This window comes from Panthera uncia, assembly GCF_023721935.1.
Source record: "Panthera uncia isolate 11264 chromosome C1 unlocalized genomic scaffold, Puncia_PCG_1.0 HiC_scaffold_3, whole genome shotgun sequence".
NCBI classification, from domain to species: domain Eukaryota; kingdom Metazoa; phylum Chordata; class Mammalia; order Carnivora; family Felidae; genus Panthera; species Panthera uncia.
In genome coordinates, this window is record NW_026057584.1 from 71,151,271 (window position 1) to 71,162,430 (window position 11,160).

Consider the following 11,160-nt stretch of genomic DNA (forward strand, 5'->3'; position numbering starts at 1 on the left):
TCTTTGAAAACAAGACATTTCGAATCTACCAGTATGGTTTCATTTTAAAGAAATTGAGGGCTGCCTGGGTGGCTCAATCGGTTAAGCATCTGACTCTTGATTTCAGCTCAGGTCATGAGCTCACGGTTTGTGAGTTTGAGCCCCGAGTCAGGCAGGCCCTGTGCTGACAGCGTGGAGCCTGCTTAGGATTCTCTTTCTCTGCCCATCAGCTGCTCACACATTCTCTATCAAAATAAATATTTTTTCAAAAATTGAATAATAGGCATTTTTTCAAATGGGGCTTCCCCTATAACAATTTTCTACCTTTTTAAAAAATTACTTATATTAGGTATACTTAATGTAGATTTCAATAACAGACATTATTTGGGAGGCTGAGAGCCTAGAAAAGACCTATTATACTCTTACTAGCCTGTATGAACCACTATGTCAGAATTCACTGTCCAGTTTTACTACTTATCTTTAGCAATTAAGCAAATGCTTACTTTACAGAGGCAGAATTACTACTGGTTGACTTTTTCTACGACTCAACTGCAGTTGAGTTGTATTTGCCATTTTTCTTTAGCAAAGCAAAACAGAATTGGAAACAGCCAGAAACTTTGTGATTTGACCTTGATTGCTTGTTCTGGAGTCCATTAACTCTACTTGTTCAAGCAGGGCAGCCACTAAGGAATTTTAAATGCTTATTTATTTTTGAGAGAAAGAGAACACAAGCAGGGAAGGGGGACAGAGAGGAGGAGACACGGAATCTGAAGCAGACTCCAGACTCTGAGCTGTCAGCACAGAGCCCGATGCGGGGCTCAAACCCACAAACCATGAGATCATGGCTTGAGCTGAAGTTGGATGCTTAAGGACTGAGCCACCCAGAGGCCCCAGGAATTTTAAATTGTTATATTCAAATTTGCTTATAAAATTTATCTTGTGTCTAAAGAAAAATATAACTCTTTTCCCCAGTTAAAAATCTATAAATTCAGTTTGTCTTACTGATTGGATTTTTAAAAATTTCTCATACATTTCTCTTTACCTTACCATTTATTTGAAAATCCTCTATATTTGTTTCTACTCTGGAAATACCCAGTTCATTAATGAATCAGAAAATTAGCTAAAATTAGTTAATAACACTGGTATTTATTTTTGGCTACACCAGTGTTTTGGTTAAGAGTCGTAAGTAGACATAAATTCAGTGTTTGCTATGTATGAAGAAGAAAAAGCATAAGGTATAATACTACAGTATTTACATTGGGATTTATAAAATCTTGCCAGCTATACAAAATCATATGTAAAACCTGTCATTAGGGGTTTAGAAAACAAGTGACTTGTTACCTTTTGTGCTGCAGTGAGCTATCTTTAGAAATATTCCCAGTGTTTTGTATAATTTACTTCATATTACCTCTCCTTATTTTTGGTATCCTTATTCATTTAGGTAAATAATTGTGAGAGGCTAACATTTTTCTTATTTTGCAACATTTACCTTTAATTTATGTTATCATTATAATAGAAAAAATAAATATTTTCAATATTTCTTTTTTGTGATTTGTGAGATATGTCACTAGCTATAAAAAGAATTGAAGACCCATATTATATCTCAGCAGGTAGTGTCACTGGTAATGCACTGTAAAAAAATTTTTCTTGAGCACATGCATTCTCCAGGGACTTACGCTGTCATTTGTTAAAGAAAATGAAAGTGTGACTTATTTGCCTGACACAGTAATTTAAGTTTATACAATATTTAATTAGATTACAATGTTAAGAATCATTAAAGTTCCCTTGGCTTCCACAAGGTCAAAGAAAAGGATGAAAAACTCCTCTCTGAACACTTAAGCCCAAACTATAACCTAGTTAAATACTTCCCTTGAGAGTTTTTCTAGAGTGGTATTTTGGTCACATTTTACAAGTGAGTACAAGTATCAGGGTGAAACAAATTAAAAGTCTGTGCGACATTTAACAGGCAGGCAGCTGGAAATGATAAGAAAACCATCATAGAGTTTTTCAAAATGGAGATATGACTCAGAGCCTTGCTGAATCCTAACTTTGGATTAAAGTATTGTTATCTGATTTTTCTTTTAAAAGTTCTTTGTAATATGCACAATCACTATTAAAAAACTTAGAAAAATACATGTGCAGATATTTTAAAAATATAGCAAAATCACCCTAAATTGCACCACCCTAATAAGGAAATGTAATGATTGTTAACATTTTGGTTAAATATCCTAGACATTTCACCCCAGGCAAATTTATATTAATACTTTTTTTTTTTTTTTTTAATGCAGTGTGCCTTTTAATGTTTATTTTTGAGAGAGAGTACCAGAGGGGGAGGAGCAGAGAGAGAGGGAGGATCCGAAGTAGCTCTGTGCTGTGTGTGCAGAGCCCTATGCAGGGTTTGAACTCACAAACTGTGAGATCATGACCTGAGCCGAAGTTGTGTGCTTAACCTACTGAGCCACCCAGGCGTCCCAGCTATTTTTTTAATATATAAAAAAAGGGATCATATTTGGCAAACTGTCCCGTAATTTACATTTTCCATTAAAGATGTCTGTGGCAGCAAAAATGTAATGCATATTTCCTAATAACTGTGTATTAATCCAGTATATAGAAATGCCATAATTGATTTAATTAATCCTTTAATATTGGCTATTGAATTATTTGCAATCTTTCAGTGTCACAAACATGCGGTGAACATTAATGATTGTGTCCATTTGAGCACAGAGCCAATGATTATTAAGGATTGCTGGGTCAAATATGTGCCCTTTTAAGGGCTTTTGACACATCTTGCCATATTGTTTCCAAGAAGGTTGTACTAATTTTTACTCCACCTAACCACTTATGAGTTTCTATTTTGTTATACCCAGGGCCAACACTGTTTAATCTAGAAGTCTGAAAGGCTGCTTAATTTAATTTTCATTTCTTTACCAGTGAGATTGCATTTCTCACACATTTCTTTTGTTAGATTTCCTTCTGTGAGGGTGAACTGTCTTTTTTACAGTCTTGAAACAATTATTTTTCTTCCATTAAGGTGTTGGCTTCTTTATTTATAATAGAGCTGCAGTCTGCCTGGTTTGTGATTTTAGACTTTTTGGCCCTATAGTAATTTTCTTTTCCCCTATTATTAAATTTATTGGGGTTTTTTTGGTAAGCTTCTTTTAAGATATAAAAGTAATCATTTAATAAAAATTTTTCTTAGTATATCAGTACATAGTAGCTCTTTTCCATTTAACTGTTAACTTATTACAAAATATTATCAACTTTAGAGTGAGGTCATAAACATAGTAGCCTACAATTTAAGCCACCTGTAATTCTCAAAGGATGGTCCCTGGATCAGCAGCATCAGCATCACCTGGGAACTTGTTGGGAATGTAAATTCTCAGGCCCCATCTCATTCCAGTTGGAAGCCCACCAGATTTTGATGCATGCTCAAGGTGGAGAACCACTGAACTAAGACAATATTCTGGAATTTTCAGGAGACTTTGTTAAGTTTGGATGATTTTGGAAGAATGTAATAGTAGGCAAAAGTACTGTATTTCTCCATGTACTTGCATTAGTTATAGTACAGAAAGTCTCCACACTGTAAAATATACATAGGATCAACAACTTATCATTGGAAAATGGGAAAATTGTTACTTCTAAATTACTGAGGCTGAGAAGTCCTATGTTTATTATTTTTGTGTTATATTCCATATTTAGCTGAGTACACCTGAAAGGCTGTTACATTATTATTATTATTATTATTTATTTATTTTTTTGTCTTACACCCAGGGATTAGATGTATCCTCCCTGCCAGCTTTCTGGCTGCTTTGAGCACAAGCCTTGATGTCATCATTTATTCAACTGTCTTCACTTGAAAAAACAGAATATCATGAAAGGAACTAACTCTACTAGCATTTTCTCTAAAGTATTATCCAATTAAGACAGTGAAATTCTTTTTAATTTGCAAGAGAATCTTTGTCTAGGTAAGGAAACAGGGTTAAATAGCTCTTGGAAAAGTAGTTACTCCTGATATTTATAGGATGCTTGTATGTATATGTAGCTTATAGACTTTAAGAACCACAAAAGCTAATGTATGGGAGATATAAAATATAGATCGCTGCTGCTCTTTACTCTTGAATCACATGAAAGTGTGATTAACTATCCAATGATAGACCTCTTTTATTGATCATTTTCCTTAACCAGGAATTTTCTAAAGACCACAGAATATGTACATGTAAGGCTTTGGGCAGCAGGCACATGAAGGCCAGTTAAATGAGGCAAGTCAGAGACTGTTGCGTAATTTCACGTCTTGCAACTGTTCTGGCAAGTTGACTTCATAGTTTACAGTTCTCCTAGATTTGGTCAGAGCTTCTCCTCACTACACTAGTAAACAAAGGGAGAAACCATGGTTGCTCGAGGAAGAGGTGATGGGAAAAAGGAAAGTTGAGAGATGCAGAAAATATGTTCTATTGCTGAAGCCTCCCATGATGTTTTGTTCCCTTGTGTGTAAATTACCAACTCTACATAAATGAAATGAGAATATAAAATTGTTGTGCTCAATTTATCACATCACTTTACTCATGAATATATTGTCTCTTCAAAATTGTGCATATTCTCAAGCTGAAATTTAAAAAGGTGTGAAAGTATAATACATTATGGTAAATGTATTATAATGCATAATTTTTATATAATTCCTGTGATCTGCATTGATTCTGGAAACATGGTAACTTTATATCTACCTAAAAATAATTTCAGGAGCAGACATGGTAAGCATACATAATGAAGAAGAAAATGCTTTTATACTGGAGACTTTGAAAAAGCAATGGAAAGGCCCAGATGATATCCTACTAGGCATGTTTTTTGACACAGATGGTAAGTAATATTTACCTTGTAGGAAACCACTTTTTTTTTTTTAATGGTAATAAAACTGGTAACTTTGAGATTCTTCAGTTCTGTAGTTCAAGTTGATGTTTCCTGTAGTCTCTGGGTATTCTATTTTCAGTGTGCACCTATGACCTATACTGCAACTCTTTCCTGAGCAGCTGTGTTTCTTTTGTCCGGATTAAAATATGGTTCTAGGCTCAGCATTTTTGTAATATGGTAGTGTCATAAATGTGTCAACTGTAGGATATCGCTAGATTGAACTATCAAGGTTATATTATGTAAATGTATTTATTGTCCCTGTAGGAAACAGAAAGTACATGCATTATTAATGAAATGAAACTACTAAGGTTACTATTAATATTTTAATTTTCTTGGCTATTTCCCCCAAGAAAATGTTACTTTATTATTTTCAAAAACAGGATCTTCCGTAGAACTTCTTTGAGCCAATACCTTTCATTTGCTGGTACACAAGATATATTCCTCCTAATTTAAATCCTACAACTAAAAGTTTTGAGCAGACATATCTTAGTAATTTTCCACCTTTAATCCCAGATCTTTTTCTTAGGCTTTCTTTTTAACTCCATTTAACACTGTCATAATGATAAAAATATTCTTAACTGACAGATGCAAGTTTCAAGTGGTTTGATAAGTCAAATATGACATTTGATAAATGGACAGACCAAGAAGATGGTGAGGATCTAGTTGACACCTGTGCCTTTTTGCACACCAAGACAGGTGAATGGAAAAAAGGAAATTGTGAAATTTCTTCTGTGGAAGGAACCCTTTGTAAAGCAGCTAGTAAGTATAACTGAAAACTTTTTTCCATTTCTAGAGGGGTGGGGAAAGTAGGGCTGGTTTTAAAATAAAAATTTTTGAGACAAGTATGCCTCAATAAATTAGAGGGAGTAAGAAAGACTTCAGAATATATTAATTAGGATGCTATGCTCCCAGATCTTTTGGAAGTCCAATATAATTCTCATGTGAATCAGGCATACTTTCATTCTATCTGCTTAATCTTAGAGCCTGCAAGAGGTCAGAAATTTCTTCTCTTGTTCAAAGGAATTATCATAGTCTCCTTGCATGTTATTGGATTAGCTACTCATGTCTGATTCCAGAGTTCTAGCTAATGTTTAAAGAATTTTACCTTGTACAGGTACTAACATCCTTTGTTTAGGCAAATGAAGAAAAACTGCATTGTAGTCAATAACTTATTCTGGACTAAAATGTAATTTTTCTTCTGACCCATCAGAATGCTTTTTCTCCCCACCGCAACCTTGAGGTGCAAGCTCTGAACCTGGCCCCTGCCCTTCCAACCACCACCCCTGGGCTCTGGCCGTCCCTTCTTCCCCTTCAGAATGCTTTCTAATGGACAAAATTATTATGTCCCACAACAGTATTTTGATGTTATTGTTAAACATCAAAGCATGTTCCAAGTTTCAGAAAAAATTTTGTTCTTATTAAAAACACTTAAAATTTCAAAATATGATTTTGGGATACTTGAAACATGACAGCCATTTCTCCACTTTGCATCTTTAGTATTTCCCCCCTTCTACTTCAACTGTAAACCAAAATTATTTTCCCCTTTTGATTTTTTTGTATGCCTCAGCAGGGTTCTTAACTACAGTTGATTATATTAAATTTATCATAGTTTTATGGTAGTGGAATTCCACTTCCAATATTTATTGGATTAAAAAAATTTTTTTTTCATGTACTAAGTATCAGGGCACATTTATATAAACCAAATTTTTAATTAAACTATAACTGAAACATCAGAAATAGTGAGCAAATCCATACTAATGGGGTCACAGTTGTATACTTCAATTTTATTAGGTTTGTTTTCTATAGAGCTTCTAACAAAAATTATTTTCCTCACCTCATCACTTTGAGTTTCCTTATTCTTTCTCCACCAACCAAGCTAATACACTGTTAGACCTCTACATCTTTAAAAAAAAAGAAACAAAAAACAACTTTGTTCAAAATGGAAAACAATTGACCAAGCAATAGAAATAGGGATATTAAGCTACTAAATTTCATTTTCAACTATTTTGAAAGTGTTTAAAGGCAAACTTAGAATAAAGTATACATACTTGAATTTTAATTTTCATTTTCTTTTGCATTTTAGTCCCATATGAAAAGAAATATTTATCAGGTAAGTAATGGTCTTTTGTTAAAAATCTTCCCACAAGTAAAAATACATTGATTCTAATGTCAAAATATTACTAAAGACCTCCTTAAAATTAATTATATAATTTTATAAAGTGGAACAACTTTTATAAGAATTTAGAAAGGTCTCAACTTAGTAATAAGAATTGACATCCTAAATATGGTAACTGCAAATATGTATGAATTTTTTTAAATACCAAATTGTATTTTCCCATTGAATTCCCTTTTTTGTGGGAAATGAGTCTGCAATCTTTTGTTTAAAAGACTTTGACCTTATAATTATAGTTCTTTAAGGATCTGTCTTAAGGGTTTACTAAATGCATTTTTTTTAAAGTTCATTTACTTTGAGAGAGCCCGTGTGCATGAATGGAGGGGCAGAGAGAGAGGGGAGAGATTCTCCAAGCAGGCTCTGCTCTGTCAGCAGAGCCAGATGTGGGGCTTTATTAGGAACAGTGAGATCATGACCTGAGCTGAGATCAAGAGTTGGACACTTAATTGGCCGAACCACCCAGGTGCCCCTAAATGCATATTTTTTTGAAAGAACAGGTAATACATTAACATGGTTGAAAAAGCAAAATAGTAAGGCAAATGCTGAAAAGTCCGTCTCCCATCTTGCCCCTGTCTACATTATTCTACTTTTATCCTTGTTGGGCACCAGCTCAAGTTTCTTAACTGTGTTTCTTTTGCCAAGATCAGCAAATTGAGATATAGGACTTACTTTGCCCTTTTATTCACTAATAGATTCTAGGTATCAACAACGCATACTCTTCCGTATATGTCTTTATGGATATAAACCAGCTCCAGACTCTTACTGGCTGGTTTCCAAACATTACAGTGCTGCAGTGAATGAATCTACTTGCACAAATACATTATTATTTAAAGATTAGATTCCCTGAAATGCAAATGTTGGATTTGAAAAGTGGATGTAGAACTTTGATCGATAACATGGTTTTAGAATTGTACTATTTTGCATTCCCAGAAACATGTCTATTAATTTTTTTTTTTTTTTGCCAATTGGTAGCATAATTTTTAATCTGAGGTGTGAATAAGATGCACAAATCTTAAGCGTACAGTTTGATGGTTGCCTCTGGATATACCTGGGTAACTACCTCTCAAATCAAGATAAAGAACATGTTACACCAAAAAATTTCCTTCATGCCCATTACCAACAAATGTATCCCCTACCATCATCTCTCCCAGAGTTACCCACTATTTTGAGTTCTATCACCATAGGTTAGAGTTGCTGGTTTAGAACATAGATAGAATTCTACTGGCTTTTTTCACTCAAGAATTTTTTTTAGATCCATCCATGTTACGTATATATTGTACTTATTCTGTTGTATAGTACTTTGTAAATGTATCACAATTTGTCCAATTTCCTATTATGTATATATGCATCATGTCTAGTTTGGTACTAAAATGATAGAACAACCTATGAACATTCTCATTTGGACCTATTTTCTCATTTTCCTTGTGTATATTCCAAAGAGAAGAACTGCAAGGTCAATAGGGTAGCTAATATATTTGGCTTTATTAGAAACTACCAAGTAATTTTTCAAAGTGGTTGAACTGCTACATTCCTACTGCATATCCATCCCATGGAAAGTCCCATCTAATTTCAGCCATTCAGGTGTGTGTAATCATTTTGATTTTCATTTCCCTGGTGAATAATGTTGAGCACTTTTATTAGCCATTTCATTGTGTTTTGCGAAATGCCTATTCAAGTCTTTTGTCCTTATTTTTTATTGGGTTGCTTTCTAAATTGGTAGTTGTTTTTAAAAATTCTGGATTGGCATGGTCAGATGTAGATTTTCTAATTTGGGGATTGCTGTAACTGTGATGGAAGAGGAAAGGAGTGTTTGAGAATTCGTGTGTATATTGGAGAATTAAGTTCTCACTCTTCAACAGAAGGAATAAATACCTTAAAGTATCAACCAAAGGGGCATCTGGCTGGCTCAGCTGGTAGAGCACTTGGCTCTTGATCTCGGGGTAGTGAGTTGCCCCATGTTGGCACAGAGCTTAAAAATAAAATCAAGCAGAGTGCCTGGGTGGCTTAGTCGGTTGAGCGTCCGACTTCAGCTCAGGTCATGATCTCGCGGTTTAAGCGAGTTTATGATGGGTTTAAGCCCTGCATCGGGCTCTGTGCTGACAGCTTGGAGCCTGGTTCAGATTCTGTGTCTCCCTCTCTCTGCCCTTTCCCTGCTCATGCTCTGTCTCTCAAAAATGAATAAACGTTAAAAAAAAAAAAACTCAAAAATAAAATCAAGCAGAGTACCACCTCACATCCATTAGGTTGGCTACCAAAAAAAAAAAAAAAAAAAAAAAAATATATATATATATATATATATATATATATATTACACACACACACACACATATAACAAAAAACAAATCAAGTATTGACAAGGATATGGAGAAAATGGAACAGTTGTGCCCTATTGATGGGAATTTCAAATGGTACAGAAAACAGTAATGATAAATTCTCAAAAAACTAAAAATAGAAATACCTACGATGCAGCAGTCCCACTTCTGGGTATATACGCAAAAGGAATGAAAAGAGGTATCAAAGATTTGTACACTCATGTTCATAGCAGCATTATTCACAATAGCCAAAAAGTGGAAGGTGCCAACCCAAGTGTCCATCAACAGATGAATGGGTAAGTAGAACATGATATATACACTATGGAACATTATTTAGCCTTAAAAAGGCAATTCTGACACATCCTACAATATGCACAAACTTGGAAGACATTAGTTAGGCTAAGTGAAATAAGCTGGTTACAAAAGTACAAATACTTGGTGATTCCAATGATCTGAGATACCTGGAGTAGTGGACCTACAAAAGGTAGAATGGTGGTTGACAAGGAATAAAATAAGGGAAGAATGGGGCATTACTGTTTAATACATAGTTTCTCGGGTTTGAAAGATGAAGAATTCTGTGGAGAAAGTGGTGACAGCACATCAGTGTGAACGTACTTAACGCTATAAAACTGTAAACTTAAAACAGGTTAAGATGGTATTTTGTTATGTGTATTTCACATTAAAAAATTAAATCAAGAAAAGCCGTGTAAGTATGTTATTTATAAGTATGGAGGCAAATAATCTTAAAAGGAATGGATTTGATGAATGGGAATTCAGGGTGAGTGGCAGTGGGACAGGAGGAGCACAGTATTTTCTGACACATATCTTGTAGAACATTTGCACGTGTATATTTGGGTGAGGGGGAAGGATATTTACCGATTGAGTAGAATATAAAAGGATACATAGAGATTTAAGTACAAAAGTGTATGTAGGTTTATGATGGTTCTCAAAATCTTATCAGGAGTTGTTGAAAGAACTAGCAACAGAGTTGTCTTTGAATTCATTAAAAAATAATATTTCATAAGACTGTGCAACTATTTGCCTGGCTTTCTTGACACGTTTTCATCTAAAGGTCCAACAAATAATACACCCCAAACCTTACCAAACTGTGACTGCTACAAACTTTAAAGATCAAAAAGGAGAGAATTTTCCTTTTAGTGGCCATTTTCTTCCTCCTAACTCCTAAACTGAGTTAATTTCCCTGGACTGACTGACTTATGGAAAGTTTATGAGGGTTTTCAGTAGCCAAGGACTGCAAGGTTGTAATTACTTCAGGAATACACATATATATAGTTACTTGAATAAATAGAAAAAGGGAGATAATTCACTGCCATTCTTGTTTTTTCTCAGTGATAAATTTTAAATGCCAAAAGCCAGATGAACCAATAAGTTTCATTAATGTGAACAAGTATCTAAAAACAACTAGTCTTGAAAAGAGCAGTAAATAGGAAGTCTTAGACTAGGAAGTAAAATCCAAGGAAGACACGTAGAACCGTGACATACCCTGAGTGTAGGTAATTTCCATTTTAGGATGGAGAATTGTAAAACTTAAAATCTTAAGAATGGCAGTCATTCAAGCTAACAAATACAAATCTGAATAAGTGTAATTTTTTATTTTTCTCATCAGTGTGGGAAATTCTAATAGGCAAATATTTACATGATGAAACTGTATTTATGCCCCCCCCCCCCTGCCCAAGTGCAGTTTTAGCAACTGGGGGGGCGGGGTTTCACTTTATAATTTTTTTTTTAATTATTATTTTTTTTTTTTTTTTTTTTTTTTTTTTTTTTTTT

General features: G+C 34.3%; 1 protein-coding gene across 1 annotated transcript in view; it reads left to right on the forward strand.

The window, feature by feature from the left end:
* The window catches only part of LOC125911871 (lymphocyte antigen 75-like), a 135,453-nt gene that overhangs the window by 120,565 nt on the left and 3,728 nt on the right, over positions 1-11,160 (forward strand). The window contains exons 36-38 of the mRNA XM_049616109.1: positions 4,717-4,833; positions 5,470-5,643; positions 6,968-6,994. Of these exons, the coding sequence (XP_049472066.1) occupies positions 4,717-4,833; positions 5,470-5,643; positions 6,968-6,994 (318 nt within the window). The remainder of the gene's footprint in view (positions 1-4,716; positions 4,834-5,469; positions 5,644-6,967; positions 6,995-11,160) is intronic.